Source organism: Microtus oregoni, unplaced genomic scaffold (assembly GCF_018167655.1).
Source record: "Microtus oregoni isolate MIOR12 unplaced genomic scaffold, Mior012 000026F_ref0000081, whole genome shotgun sequence".
NCBI classification, from domain to species: Eukaryota; Metazoa; Chordata; class Mammalia; order Rodentia; family Cricetidae; genus Microtus; species Microtus oregoni.
In genome coordinates this window covers 3684257-3700921 of record NW_024543085.1, presented here as the reverse complement: position 1 = coordinate 3700921, position 16665 = coordinate 3684257, and the positions used below count along the sequence as shown (strand labels likewise).

The window sequence follows — 16665 nt, the reverse complement described above, 5'->3', positions numbered from 1 at the left end:
GGAAGTGCATAGACCTTTTGCGCATACCAGAAAATGTGAAGTGAAAAACTGGTATGCAAATGTCAGCAAATCCCTTACCGAACACTGGTGTGTTGTTATGTGAACTGCCCAGAAAATCAGGGCCCATGAAGGTTTTCTGTAAAGTGTTAGATCCAAGATTTTAGGCTTTGTGAGTCAGCTAAGGTCTCCTTCATGTCTATTCAACCAGACTATTAGAGCAAAAAAATTAACCATAGGTGCAAGTGATTGGGGGCATCTATGCCTCAGTAATATTCTATTTTTAGAAACGGTTTGCTACTCCTACAAATAGTGAGGTTTTTTTTTTTAAGATTTTGATTTTTACTTGTGTGTGTGCGTCTTTATGTATGGAGTGTGTGCACATGCTTCAGAGGACACAAAGGGCATCGGATCCCCTGGATTTGAACTTGCGGGTGGTTGTGAGCCACCAGAGCTGGATGCTGGCTCTCTGCAGGAGCCCCATGCACTTCTAACTTCCGAGCCATCTCTCCGCTCCCCAAACGCCGGATCCTAAGGCATTCTTGCTAGCACCATTTGTGAAACTCACCCTCCGCACATAAACATAGAAATGACATAAAGGTTAGACTCTTAAAGGTTCATGGATTTCTTGGAGGAATAGCAAGGGATTCCCTCTGCAGACCTTCCAAAATCAGAAAATGCAGCGGCGGCATTCTAGATGTCATTCTGCTTACATTCTAGGAAGACCCTTGGGATGTGAAGTCAACATAAAGGATGTTTTCCCCTGACAGTTTCTGCAGTTGCAGCATGCAAAGAAGACAAAAGCCGTCGTTTACCTTCAGACTGATGCGTCGCAAGTGGAGTCTGTGTCTCCTTGGAGTAGGATACTACTTCCCTCGGCAGGAAATCCACCTGCGTGACCTTTGATACACCCAGCTTGTGCAGTCTTCTTCTGTAAGGAGCAAAGGACAGACACTCAGAAAGGCGATGTCTTTATTTCAAAAGACCCGTCAGTTCTGAAAACACAAAAATAAACAAACCTAGATACCCTCAACCTCTCAGTACAGTGTTAGGCGCATGGCCCATGTAGTGGAAACATGGCCTTAATTGGAAGGGTGATGTCACGTGAGACTCTCACAATGTCTCTCCCCTGTCCTGTCTGTAAACTGAGGTCCTTCTCCAGCTCAGGTGAGTCTTCTATTCTGAACATCTCTGATTACACTTGGATAACATGCTTACAGGGAGTTCTTGTTAGCAATGTAGATTTTAGTTTCTTGGGCAGGAGAATTTTCAGGTTTGAACAGTGGGTGTATTCCATGCTGGAGTAACACACACTGTTTATGAAAGCAGCGACAGCAAGAACCCTATTCTAAGGAAGAGGATAACAGGTCTCATTTATCCAGGAGAATGCGCGACATGTGAACAAATGTGTTTGCAAAACACACGAAGATAGTCACCAATGAACGAAAAGAACAATGGGCTCAGACGAATAGAGTCCCAGTTTAGTTACCCCAAATGAACTGTGGACATGCGGGGAATGATTTCTGAATATTTCTGTAGCATATCCAAGGTTTCCAGATGTCCGTCCACCCACTACATTGTCTGACTTCATGACATCTCTAGGAAGTGCTGGATGTTATCTTCCCTACATTATAGACGAAGAATTCAGCTCCACTACCCAATACCTGCAATTTACAACTGGTGGAACCAGGGTTAAAATCACACTGACCCCATGAAAGCACATGCTATTATTGACCAAAGTCCTGATCCTATGCTTCCGCTAACCCACTTCCTAACTAAGGTTCTTAATGGGGACTGTGAGTCACCTCCCAAGTTACCCAGAAAATAGCCACGCGTGGAGACATCATCGTCCATGGGAAAGCAGCGGTGCCCTGAACTCACGCTCCATGTGTGTATCTTGTCCATACTCAGTCCTCAACTCACTATCTGTGTGTGAACCTTGTCAACACTCAGTCCTGAACTCACTGTCCGTGTGTGAATCTTGTCCACACTCAGCCCTGAACTCACTATCCCTGTGTGAACCTTGTATACACTCAGCCCTGAACTCACTATTTGTGTGTGAACCTTGTATACACTCAGCCCTGAACTCACTATCTGTGTGTGAATCTTGTCCATACTCCGCCCTGAACTCACTATCCACGTTGAACCTTGTGCACACTCAGCCCTGAACTCACTATCAGTGAGTGAACCTTATACACACACTCAGCCCTGAACTCACTATCAGTGAGTGAACCTTATGCACACTCAGCCCTGAACTCACTATCAGTGAGTGAACCTTGTGCACACTCAGCCCTGAACTCACTATTCATGTGTGAACCTTGTGCACACTCAGCCCTGAACTCACTATCAGTGAGTGAACCTTATACACACACTCAGCCCTGAACTCACTATCAGTGAGTGAACCTTGTTCACACTCAGCCCTGAACTCACTATTCATGTGTGAACCTTATGCACACTCAGCCCTGAACTCACTATTCATGTGTGAACCTTGTCCACACTCAGCCCTGAACTCACTATTCATGTGTGAACCTTGTGCACACTCAGCCCTGAACTCACTATCAGTGAGTGAACCTTATACACACTCAGTCCTGAACTCACTATCCATGTGTGAACCTTATGCACACTCAGCCCTGAACTCACTCTCCATGTGTGAACCCTTGCCACACTCAGCTCTGAACTCACTATTCATGTGTGAACCTTGTCCACACTCAGCCCTGAACTCACTATCAGTGAGTGAACCTTATACACACACAATCCTGAACTCACTCTCCATGTGTGAACCCTTGCCACACTCAGCTCTGAACTCACTCTCCGTGTGTGAACCTTATGCACACTCAGCCCTGAACTCACTATCAGTGAGTGAACCTTGTGCACACTCAGCCCTGAACTCACTATTCATGTGTGAACCTTATCCACACTCAGCCCTGAACTCACTATTCATGTGTGAACCTTGTCCACACTCAGCCCTGAACTCACTATTCATGTGTGAACCTTGTCCACACTCAGCCCTGAACTCACTATTCATGTGTGAACCTTGTGCACACTCAGCCCTGAACTCACTATCAGTGAGTGAACCTTATCCACCCTCAGCCCTGAACTCACTATTCATGTGTGAACCTTGTCCACACTCAGCCCTGAACTCACTATTCATGTGTGAACCTTGTGCACACTCAGCCCTGAACTCACTATCAGTGAGTGAACCTTATACACACTCAGTCCTGAACTCACTATCCGTGTGTGAACCTTATACACACTCAGCCCTGAACTCACTATCCGTGTGTGAACCTTATACACACTCAGTCCTGAACTCACTATCCGTGTGTGAACCTTGGCCACACTCAGTCCTGAACTCACTATCCGTGTGTGAACCTTGGCCACACTCAGCCCTGAACTCACTATCCGTGTGTGAACCTTGGCCACACTCAGCCCTGAACTCACTCTCCATGTGTGAACCCTTGCCACACTCAGCTCTGAACTCACTATCCGTGTGTGAACCTTGTGCACACTCAGCCCTGAACTCACTCTCCGTGTGTGAACCTTGGCCACACTCAGCCCTGAACTCACTATCCGTGTGTGAACCTTGGCCACACTCAGCCCTGAACTCACTCTCCGTGTGTGAACCTTGTGCACACTCAGCCCTGAACTCACTATCTGTGTGTGAACCTTGTCAACACTCAGTCCTGAACTCACTGTCCGTGTGTGAATCTTGTCCACACTCAGCCCTGAACTCACTATCCGTGTGTGAACCTTGGCCACACTCAGCCCTGAACTCACTCTCCGTGTGTGAACCTTGTGCACACTCAGCCCTGAACTCACTCTCCGTGTGTGAACCTTGTGCACACTCAGCCCCTCCATGATGCAGCTTCCTCATCTGGTGCCTTCTGTTGCGGTTCTTCCTGGGAGTGCATAGGTACCATGTATATGCTGTGCACAAACCATGTATATTTTATGCACATGCATGTACACAACTATTAGACCTACACATCTTGGAATGGTTCCTTGAATTTTATTTTTAGGATGCAGAGTTAGCAGTGGTATTGGACATATGCTAGTATACTCTTTTGAAGTTGCCTTCTGGACAGACATGTGAGAGAGGAAAATGAAGAGAAGGCACAATCACCCTTAGGGCCACTCCTCTCTAGTTAAGAACAATAAGAACACACCCCACATGTGCCGCAGTGCTCGGCCATGACAGGTGAAGGTCGTGGCTTCGTTGCTTTTCTTTAGATGACTATGAATAAAACACAACGGAGCGTGCACTCCGAAGGAAACAGAATTTCTTTAAGATTCTAGTTAACATGGGCTCTAAGCGTACCCACAGCAGATATAAGCAAACATAGAGACAAATGCTGCTCTAGGGAGCAAGCCCGTCGGGGTGTATCTGCAGCCCAACACAGTAAATCCAAACACAGCCCTTGTTACACACAGGCCTGATCCACCTGGGCCCGGATCAGAGAGAGGCTCTGAACAAGAGGAATGCACCAAGGACCCGGCTGGTCCCTCCACCCTGTTCTCCACAGCTCCTTACAGTGAATGGAAAGAGTGCACACATGATTTCCTGGAAAAAAGAAAACAAAAACAGCAGCAACAACAAAAGCAAACCACCAGGCCAGGTAAAAAAGGCTTAGGGTCTGAAAGGAAGAACCTGAAGGCATGACTTTAAAACTGTCTAGGGTCTGAGATGAACATTTCCTGCCTCCAGTGCTTCTCCTTGATGCAAATGAAGACAAAAACACGAGTGGACCCACCAGGTCTGCTCGCAGCAAAGCCTGCTGTACAGTTCACCTAACTCATCTTCCTGAGTCCCACTAGGGCAGTTGTGACCACAAGGTCCAGGAACGATAGAGAAATCACCCAAGTTCTAGCCTTCCACCAATGTGTGTGAGGCCCAGGGATCTCCAGGCACCACGGAGTGACCACTACACCCACAGGCAGTGTTTCGGATTTCTCTCTAATGGGATGTGTACCTTAGGCCTATCTTGTCGGACACTGAGAAGCAGGCCATAGGCATGGGAAAGCTAGTTCAAAATTTGATACTCCATTATGATCTGTTCAAACTACACAGGCAGTAGAGCTTGAGAAATTCAACGGGGAAATGGGTTCCTATGCCCGCTCTGTCACCTACTAACCGGATCAAACAATGGGCAAAAGACTTAGGTAAGCAGTCAGCTCTTCCAAGCCCCACAATGTGAACCTCCAGACCCAGAACCAGGGTATGAGGCCAGACGAGGTTAGAGCTTGGGAAGCCTGGCCTGCCGCTAAGCCTTTGGTTCAGGCAGCACGGGTTTTAGTGCGTCTTTTTGACTTATTATGATAATGTTTAATTTATAAAACTTCAGAAGAGACAGATTCATGGATATTTTAAATTGAAGATTTTTTTAAGTCCATAGGGTTGCTTATCTGTGGCAATAAAATTTAAGAATTATACTCCAATCTGTATTTATATTATTCATTAATTTATTCATTTACTTTGGTAGGAGTACCATGGTATGGTGTTTGGCTGCTCTGTTTGCTTTTGCATTAATTAAAAATATCACTATGAAATTTCCAAGTTTCTGAAAGTTAGCTTGAATAAATGAGTTTATCTAACTAAAACAAAATATTTTCTTGTTTTACTAATCACTGAACCATTTCAACCAGTCTCTCAGTGATGTTATGTTTGGGAGGTCAGGGCCCTAGTTCAGCCCAAGCCACATAAACAAACAAAAGCTGAGCTGTCATCATATTGATCTCCCAGAGCACGGGTCACTTGACAGCTTGGCTCTCGATCCGTAGAGCAGACCTGCCCCAAAGGGCCGAGAACTGTAAAGAAACACTTATACTACTTCTCAAGGTGTTTTGGGTAGATTATGCAGCTCCCTACAGTCTCTGGATTGATTAAGCTCTGTTTATATTAAATAACTTGCTCTTTGTGGTTACCTCGCTGTTGTTCTGGCAACTTACGCTAAATATTTTTTTTTTACATATCTTATTTTATCCTGAATAAAATTTATTCTTACTTTACAGATGAAAAATCAGGGGTGAGTGAGGCCGAGAAATGTGCTCCAGGCTTGGAAGTGGCAGGCCGCAGCTCTGCTTGACAGCGAGCCAAAGGGCTGTGTACTCGCACCGTGTGCCCGTTGACCTGGCTACTGCGGATGACCCCACACCTGCTGAAGCACGGCCTCCACGATCTAACACAGTCAAGTCGAAGCATTTGTGTCCTTCTTATGAGATAGGACTCCCGAGAAAGGAGCCCAAGAGTTCTACAGAAAGACCCTGTTTCTGCGTTAAGAACCACACAGTGGACGCCAGCGTTAGAGGATCCGGAAAGACTGGCCAGAAGGTGGCGCCCTCTCATAGCAAAGCCCTTACTTTCTGCTGTGTCTAATCCGAGTCTCATCACGGCTGGTTTTACCAGTCACCAATCTTTGCTTCATTAGGTCCAGGACACATAGGTGTGTATAATCTTTTAATATTCAGTTTGCCCAAAATATTTCTATAACTCTTATCAGACGACAAAATTACTTTGCTAGTATGCCTACCAGACAAAGCATATAGAACTTTGCTTTAAAATATAAACATTAAGTATCTGCTTTTCTATTTTTATTAAAAGTGTGATGAAGGTGGTTTTTCAATTCAAAGAGAAACTATTTAACAAATAATTGGAAAAGCCACTGTCACATTAATGCTATGTAATTGCTATTCCTTTTGGTTAAGCTGTTGATTCCATACTGGCTCTCAGTGTTTCTAGAGTCTCTTTGCTGCCTCTCAGTCATAGCCCCCTATAGTCCAAGCAGACAGCCATTGCTGCTATTGCCCCAGTCATACCCTTATCATGCCTGCCAGCTCTGACTCGGTGGGGAACTTGCTCACTTGTATCTTCTCCATCATCTCCACTCTGTGGAGCTTACTCACTTCAGAGTCAGACCCAGACTAACCACAAATTCAGTGTGTGAGGACAGAAAGGAGAGGGATGAGAACAGCAGGGAGACGCAGGACAAGTCTTGTGAAGACAGAAGCTGAGATTTAAATGGACTCCGTTCTGGGTGTTTGCATTATTAATAAATCACCATGTGCACTGTTACCTTGGAAATTCATTTTTTAACATAAGAGGTATTAATTAGAATTTTGAATTGCTAAACTAAATTTACATAGGGCTTTATATAACCATAATTCATCATCCCTAAAAAGCTCAGTAAAGCCTCGTCTCTATGGGTTAATTGTGGTTGTGTTTAATAAACACAGGGGGAAACACAAAGGCGTGAAGACCTGGGGCTGCTGATCCAGGTCAGCAGCACAGGAAGTATTTTTACAGAAGAAAGCAGGGTTACAGTTCCCACCTCAAATCCATGCAAAAAAACTTGAGGTGAGGAGCTGCCGTCTGTGATTTGGAAGCCAATCCAGGGTCTGGACTCCTCAGCCCCAGAAATTCCAAAGGCTGCTAAAGGTTGTGTTTCACTGGCCTTAGTCATACCAGAACGGAGAGAGCCAGAACTCAGTGTCTGAGCAGAATCCTTTTGACTTCCACAATCAGTAACCAAATTCCGGAGCACACAGCTCATTGCCACAGCAAAGCAGAGACAGCTCTGCAGCAAGCTTGTGACGCTCCGCTCCAGGAGGCAGGGCAGGTGCAAAGGCGGAGGAGAGTGTGGCAAGATGAACAGTGGTGAACTCACAGAGCACACAAAGTTTGGACAGGTGACTTGCACGTATTCTAATGAAAAGCCAATAGTGTCTGTAAGTTGTCCTGGACACACTGGCTGATGGAACCATGGACCTGTCCCCAGCTGACTTGAAATATAAGGTGACACAGGCGTCACCTTCCTCTCCATCCCTTTAAGTCTTCCCAAAAGGTTCCTTCTCTCCTGGCCTTCCTAACACTGAAGAGGACACTGGCTCAGCAAAGAAGTGCTGCATCCATCTTGAATCTTTTCTTCTGAAAGGAAGGTTGAATGAAGAGTGAAAACTGCTTCTAGCTTGAGAAGGCTGCTTGGTACCACTGAGAGTAAAAAAACCAAGTGTCTGGAGCACGATCCAATCTGCCCAGGTACTGAACTGCCATTAGTTAGATCTCAAGAGGAAAATTACTGCCATGAACCACTGTCCCCATTTAGCTGTGTTTTCAAGGTTTATTACTGTAGAAGGAATAAGTATATAATTTGTTTCATGGTTATAGACACACATTTTTTTAATCCATGCACCAGTGGATAGTATCTGAATTGTTCCTTGCCTTGACCTTAACAATAATGTTGATTAATTCCTGACTGCATTATAAATATTTATCCTTATTCTCACAGGTAAGTGTGGCTCTTACCACATATCAAATAAACTTTTCTTCCTTTTTTCTTTTTCTTTCCTTTTTTTTTTTGCAATAGAACATTACAAAAAACCCACAACCAGTCAAAAAGTAGATAACAAGTAATTGTGGATTGTGGAATGGTTAGCCAGATACACCTACAACATAATTCCTGTGCCTAAGGTTCACCAAACATCTCAGAAGAGGGAGTGAGAAGATTACACAAGCCAAAGGACCAGGAAATCTGCTGTGAGAATGTATCTCCTAGAAATGACAGGAAGCTACACCCTCAACAACACGGATAACGAAACAAGACCAAGACAACATAAATAGACATATGAATGGGGAGGGGAGAGGTCCCACAGCACCCCGCTTGTAGACAAAGAGCTACAGACAACTAAGGAATGCTGGAAGTGGGAGAAAAAGTCCTCCCCAGGGAGAGATTCCTTATTGGTTATCCAGTACCAAGTCAGCCATGAGAATCATGTATGCAAGTCATACCCAAAGGACCAAGCAGGTTGTATTTACATAATTAAGGGTGTGTGTGTGTGTAAAACAATAACAATGAAAGAAAAAGAGGCTATGATTTCAAGAGGAGGAAGGGAGGAACATCAGAGAGATTGGAGGGAGGAGAGAGAAGGTGGAAATGATGTAACTTTTAAGTATACACACACACACACACACTAATAATGCTTCTATGAAAACTCAAGGTCTTGTGTGGGCGTATGGCCATGTCCCAAAGGAAGACACTTAGGAATGGGTCTCATGGAGATTCTGTTTAGCTTTTGAGTAACTGCCTACTCAAGATTTTTCAAAATGTCCTTATACACTGCATTCTCATTAGCAGCGTAGAGCACTTGTATAAACTCCTAAACTTTTATCATCTGCTTTTTAACCACGGATCCTCGTTAGTGTGACTGCCACCTCCCAGCGGCTGATGATGTCCACCATCCTCATGAGTGTGACTGCTGCTTCACAGTGTCTGATGGTGTCCCCCACCTTTTATAGGTATTTATACGTCATTTTAACATCTTCAAAAATTTTATTCATTTTTGCTGTTGAATTAGAAAAAATATGTATTCAGGGTACTAGATTCTAAACATACACACACACACACACACATAAACATACACATGTGTGCATGACTTGTAAATATTTTCTCTTGTTCTGTGAATTGTTTTTCATGTTTTTTGATGATGTCTTTTGAAGTGCAAACATTTTCCATTCCAATTCAATTTAATGTGTATTTGAATTTTTTCCTTGTCCTTTTGTTGTATGCCTCAGACATCAGGGATCATCCCAAGGTTCTGATGATTTACACCTATCTTTCCTGAGTTTTATAGTTTGGATGTTAATATTTAGGCGTTAGATCTATTTGTATTGCTTTTTGTATAAAGCATGGGCTAAGGGCCCAGATTCATTCCTTGCTTATAGATATCAAGTTGTCCCTTGTTCATGTTTTGTTAGGATTTTTCAGTGTCACTGAGGACTTGAGTGTAGAAAGGCAGATGCTGGGATGTTCCTAAGACATCATCGATATGGCATGGTAAGCTGTGATGTACAGTCAGCCTGACATTCATGGTACCCTTTCCTAATGTCAACATTTATGAAATGTTGGTTCTGAAAAGTCAGAATTAAAGTAAACCCGAGTCATTCATAAACTTTCAAAAATGTTATAAACGCAAAGACCCTCAACAATGGTGTCCAATGAGGGTTTCAGAGCGTTTTACAACCAGTGACGCACCAATCAGATTGCTCACTGGGAAGACGTTTGAGTGGAAGATCAGAGGCCAGTACACGGCATTCACAGTCCTGGAAACTCGAGGAAGTCACTGCAGTAACCGGGCAATTCTGGAGCAAAAGGAAGCCGGAAAGACAAAGATACAGAACAAGGAGCAAATGTTCTCAGGAAAAGGAGTCATTTGAGCAGATACCAAAGAAGGCCAAGGTCAAAGCCTTAGAAAGAAGGTCAGTGTCAGGCCCGCGTTGACGTTGACTGTAGCTCATTGTTTTGTCTGCGTAGTCACACGTACACATCTGACTGACAATTGAAGACAGGTGCTGCCAGAGATTTTCCTGGTTATCTTACGAAAAGCTAGTCAACAATTTTGAAGAGACAAGCCCTCAGAGCAGGGTTGATAACAGGAACCTTTTCCTCTTTGCTTAACATTTTACATAGGTGGCGTAGTGTCCTAGTAGAATGACAAGGAACTACTTTGACCAGTATCATCATCATAACCATAAACTGTGTTTGAGCAAGGTACTGTGCCAACTCCTCACAACACAACGAGAAAGAAGAACGAGAACACATGCATCAAACAGTGAAGGACAACTTGAGGCTGAAAATGGTAAAAGCTAACATGAATTAGTCACTAAGTGGGAGAAGATAGCATGGAGGACAGATTGCTCTGTACTTAGACAAATGGGGTTTGTTTCATTGAGAATGAAAGACCTGGTTTAGATTTCAAATGACAAGCGCAAGTACATAGGAAAGGTCCATATTCCAGGCAGCTTGTCCTGAGTACACAAAGATCTAAGAACTGCATTTACGCTTTATAGCAGAAGGTGGGGTTTGTAGAATAGAAGTTTTGAATTGGGAGCAATGGCCTTAAAATTAATCTAGAGAGGCATATTGAGGATTGATTGTTAAACACTAAAGAACTTGGACTTTGTATAGACAATTGAACAGTTACTGGAAGTTACTAAGACACTCACTGTTACAAAGCAATATTTAAACCATAATAACAAACATAGGATAAATAAAATCAGGTGCCAGATGCCAGGTGTGGGAAGTGACTGTATCTTAGAAGATGAGTCTGGGGAAAGAGGCATAAAGAAAAGATCCATGAGCAAAGAGGAAGGAAAAGAGAGGTTCAAGAACCAAACATGGAATGGAGCAGAACATTGAGGCAAAGGAAGGGGGGACCAGAAGAAAGATGTCTGTGTTTGTGGTCAGCATCTCACAAAGGTTGGAGACTTGGTCCAGAGTGATGAAAATGGGACTCCGGAAAACGACAGATGGTTATTTTAATAGCTAACTTCACATGGAGGGTGAAGGAGAGAAGTGGGCAGGTGACATTTCAAGGCTGGATGTTCTGCCAGAAGACAAATGAATGGTATAGCCGACAGACACGGAAGTTTATAGGGAATCATTTTCTACGTGCAAAAATGGAGCTAAGGGAAGACAAAGCTGAAAATGTGGCCATTGACAGTCACCAACAGAAGTTCACCTGAGATGCTGCAAATGTAGGAAAAGAATAGGAGGAGTTCATGTAACACAACAGGTTAACAAGGATGGCAGTGCCAGGTATGGGTTCTGTCTTGTAGTTGGTTACAAGAAACCAGTCAGAAAGGGATTGGTTACAACCGCAATATTCATGCTGTTGTTGCTCCAGCAGATGTATCTCTCGCCAGGCCAATCACTGCTGTAGCTCACAGGATTCACAGCCAGGTAAGATGATGATTACTTCTCTTCTCTAGCACAAGTTGCGTAAGTAGATTAAAAACAACAACAATGAAGAAGAAGCAAAGTTGAATAGGTAGAAAGATAGGTGTGCATCTGGGAAAAGTTGAGGGCTGAATGTGATCAAAATACAACGTATAAAATTCTCAGGATTAATTGAGATATTATTTTCCAATGACAAAGAATATTTGTTTCCTAAATACTGTGCTCTGGCATCAGTGGGTAACAATCTGTGACATCTTATGCACAGATTCCTAAGCTGGGGATGGGATACTCCACTGGCAGACAGGAACAGTGAGGACCGGGCACAACACCAGGAAAGTCGCTGGCTTTGTGCCTGTCTTGCCACACACACACAGGCACCGTCTGTGCTTAGAGGGGTGGGTGTTTCCTCCAAGAGAAGCAGCAGGAGACTTGGCCTTTCCACATTAATTCAAGAATGAATTTTCATCCTTTGCATTTGCATTAAAATGATTTTAAGAAGCACTTATTGCGTCTCCACAGGGTCTGCTTCTCGCTGTGCAGAGTTATTAGTATGGCAGCTGACCCATTTTTCCTGAAAGGAAGCAACAGTCAACTCTGGCGTAGTCAATGGCCACAGTCCAAGGATTTGCTTTGGATTATGCAGCACAAGCAAACTTCGTAAGATGTCCGAGAGGGACAAAAGTTAAAATCATCATAGCCACCCTGGAAATGCAAAACCATAGGACAGATGGTACAGACCTGTATTCATTCTAATGTTGCTACAGATGTGATATAAAGTATTTTTAGGAATGACCTTTTCCTTCCTTGGTGACTTTGAGTAAGTTCCATACACTCTGTAACATGAAGCTGTGTAATTAGAACCTTCCATGTCTGCCAGTGAGTTTCCCAGAGTGCACTTCCTCCCCCGAATGAATTTCCTTTTCGTGAAACTACATGCGACAAGAACACTGCCTTTTTGAAAATGGAGCTGCTACTGAAGAACAGAAAATATCTTCGAATATCTTGCTCAAGATTCTCAAGGCGTAAAATAAAGACTGGCAAGAATCAGCCTCCTGAGAAATGTTTGGCAATAAATAACGATCATTACAAGAGGCAGAGAAAGTGCTTCCCCCTCTCTGACAACAAAGTTCTGATCAGAGCCATTAAAGCCAAATTATCAGCCCTTTTGTGGTGTCAATATTCACCTATATATATTTAGACTCTGGAGTGTATTTTACCAGTATGTTTGATATTCATATGTGTGTGTTCCAGGATGCTGTCTGTATTTCATTTTTTTTCCTTTTTTTGTAGAAAGTATAATTGTAATGAAACCTTATTGAAGTCATAGACATTGTCAGCGTACTTGGGAGATCAAGAAAATACCAGCTGTGGTTATATGGGAAACACTGAAAATGATTTCAAATCAGAGACGTCTAAGCAGGACACAGAAGGGCAGGTGACAGGGCTGGGACCCAGCTCTGCGGCAGGGCACTTGCCTAGAGTGAATGAAGCCTACGAAGGTGAGGTCTGAGTCTGACACCAAGTGCCACAAAGAACAAAAAGTTGATGGTACACGAGAAATAGATCAAATGAAAGTTCCCTTTTACAATCAAAGACAGGGAAGAAATTCTGAGTTCTTCCTTAAGGAGGGGCAACCACATTCTTGCTGAGATCCTTTTCCCAGATCTGCCTTTTTCTTTCAAATAGCCAGACAGCTGTACCCTACCCACAGTCTGATGCTGAACACAGTAAGCCCAAGCCTGAGGCTTCAGTGGAGGGAGATGTCACACAAGCTCCATGTTACTGAGTTTAACAATATGGAGCCGATTTTTTTCTCTGCTCGCGGTAAGGATCCTTTCCTCCCTACCCAGCCTCACCCCCTTTCCACAGACTCCAGTCTTCTCCCTGAAGCCGGGGCATCTGATGGGGACATTGGCTCTTATGCTCTTCCATAAAGGCAACATGCACAGTGTAGTCTGTCTCCAGACTGTCCCAATCTATCCCAGCTTCACTGATCGACTTCCTTGCTTCCTTGCCTGTGTTTTTCTCCGCAAGGAAACTTCACTTGTTCCTTAGGTCCTGTCATTTTACTTCTCCTAAAATGTTTAATTTGGTTATTCAAAGGAAAGAGTTTTAGTACATCAATAAGTATTGTCTTGGTCAAAACAAACAAACAGGTTAAGCTTTTCTTATTTTCTGACTTTATTTGTAATTTTCTTGGAGTTCTTTTTTCTCTGTCCACATCATCTTCCAGATTTCTCTCTTGCTAGTTGGTTTGTGGATCACATAGTTAGCATGCAAATCTAGAATCAGTGGCAAAACATTTCTGCTTTGGTCCAAGATGGAGTCATGGGGACCAGATGTACTATTCTAGCTGAAATACTAAACACTAGCTGTTTGAATAAAAGACAATCTTAAGGTGAAAAATAGCAGTGGCACATGAAAGAGGGAAGACAAGCAAGAGGGTCCCCACATTGTCTCAGACAAGCAAGAGGAGTCCCACATTGTCTCAGTCTGCAGCCCCAGGGAATTCCAGGCTGTGACACAGAGTGAATCCAGGCACTGCACAGCAGATGTGGGAGAGGAAGACTCCAGAGGAACCAGGCATTTGGATCTCCTAGGCATCCACCGTCCGGATCAAGAAGCTAACAAGACCAAGGGAAGAACTCGTGGATGGGATGACTGATGACAGTTATGAGCGTTCTGCCTGCTTCTATCACACTGCTCAAACTCAATGCAAGGCCAGATTCCTGCAGGAGAATTGTTCAGAAAGCCATACTGATCATGTCCCCGAAGCAGGAGCTGCCCAGCCCTGACTGCGTGCTACGAGACTGCCAGTCTGGAAAACTTGTAGAAACATCTGAGCACAGTGACCCTGCTGTAATCCAGACCCTTGCAAAGCTGAGGGTGAGGTGTGAGGATCCGAAGCTGTAGGCCAAAACCCGCACAGGCACAGAGGCAAAGAAGAGAATGGGTGAGGCTGGGCTTCCCTGGAGACTGGGCACAAGGGAGTGATCATTCTGCAGGGTTTTTGTGGCCTTTTGAATAGAGCAGTGGTTCTCAGCCTTCCCAATGCTCTCACCCCTTAATACATTTCCTCATGTTGTGGAGGCCCCCCGAATACAAAGTTATCTTTGTTGCTACTTCATAACTGTAATTTTGCTACTGATGTGAACCATAATGTAAGTATCTGATACACAGGATATCTGAAATATAACCCCCATGAGAGGGTCATTTGACCACAAAGGGAGTCATGGTCCACAGGTTGAGAACCACTGGAATAGCGCTTAAGGGCCAGTGTCAGATGTCCAATCTTCAGGGCGATGGACTGAGTCTCAGGAAGGGGAGTAAAGCTGGGTGATCCAGAATCACAAAAACCTCTCAAATACACAGTAACTTTTGTAAGGCCTGAATGATGGAGCTGTCTTCATGTAAACTACAAAGATGTTTGCCAAGTATTTACTGGACAAAAACTTAATAATCTAAACAGAGCAAAGTGTTAAGTGAGTTGATTTAAATGAACAAAATACTTTATGTGTGTGCCTTTGTGCACATGTGTGTGTGTGTGTGTGTGCATGCATGAGCATATCCAAGGCTCCCCACCATAACCTCTACCCTAGTGATAAGAATAGGGCCCCATCTTCTCCCTAGAAGGAACTGAACTGTGTAATAAGCACCACCTTTCCAGCTGTTTGGAAGTCTACCTCTAACTTGTCAATTCTTGGAGTTGACAGATAAACAGTCCTAAACTCTGGAGTTTAAATGAGTGTGTGGATCTAACTTGTAAAGATTAACACCACAACTGAAGTCAGCAACCAAGGCTGTTCTCTATGTTCATCCTAGAAAGACTAGGTCCCCATCTAGAACCCCAACTTTTGTTTGCTATCATAACTTGCCTGTTTGGAACTGACATTTGCCCAACTCTTTCGGGCAGCAAAGGATAACTAAATTATTTTAAAATGCATGCCATTTAAACAAGCATGAAGGCATTTACCATAGATTCTTTCCTTGGCTCTGAGCTGAGCTAGTAGGTAATAAACCGCAACTCCTAAATATTTTCATACAAACAGAGGGATATGCATAGAGCAATCCTACTTTTTCATCTGCTATGGAAGGGATGAGTTTCTACCTCTCATTTTCAGGCACACATGGGACTTAGTATTTTCTAGTCTCCTGGGAACCACAGAGGAGAATAGATGTGAGCAAAGAGGTTTAGGACATACCGGGGCTCCCTCCCTGTGTGAGGTATCGTGAGGGTATCACCAAAGCAAGTCTGTGAAGTTGGGGAGAAGTGAGGCTTTGTCTATTGTGTGGAAACCAGTGAGCTAAGGACATGAAGGAATCAAGATATTCATTTCAGACAGAAGAACAATGTGAATGCACAGATAACAACCCCAATGACAAGGAGATATGCCTTTTACCCAGTGGAAGATCCAAACATGAGACATGAAGAGGCTATGAAGGGGGTAGATCAGTGCTCTCAAGGCAAGCAATCCAAGTCTTATGCAGTAAGAATCTCAATGAAGAAACTGAAAACTTAAAAAGACTCAAGTATACACCATAGAACTGAAAGATACATTTTGGAAATAAAAAACGGTTGACCTGGTCAAATAAAAAGTGTTAGTGAATTTGAAGATAGTTGAACAAAAAAAATACATAGAGGAAAAGAAGAAGAAGAGGAGGAAGAGAAGGAAAAGGAGGAAGAGGAGGAGGAAGAGGGAGGAGGAGGAGGAGGAGGAAGAGGAGGAGGAGAGAGGAGAGAGGAGAGAGGAGAATTATACCAGACAGAAATACAGGTCCATGTAAGGAATGTAGAGCTTTGGGAAAAATGCTAACTGTGTGAATGAGCACACTTTTTTAAGTGACACAAAGACCAGTGGTTGAATAAAGGCCAAATGTGTTATGTACTTCATAACTCACGTAAAAGTGAAACAGTAGCTGGAGGTCAGGGGGAGAGAGACAG

General features: G+C 43.7%; 1 protein-coding gene across 5 annotated transcripts in view; it reads right to left on the bottom strand.

Moving 5' to 3' along the window:
- Dync1i1 (dynein cytoplasmic 1 intermediate chain 1) overlaps nucleotides 1–16665 on the bottom strand; it is a 317505-nt gene that overhangs the window by 235347 nt on the left and 65493 nt on the right. For all 5 annotated transcript variants that reach the window (XM_041675567.1, XM_041675566.1, XM_041675568.1 and 2 more), the window contains one exon: nucleotides 813–928. In XM_041675567.1, coding sequence (XP_041531501.1) covers nucleotides 813–928 — 116 coding nt within the window. The remainder of the gene's footprint in view (nucleotides 1–812; nucleotides 929–16665) is intronic.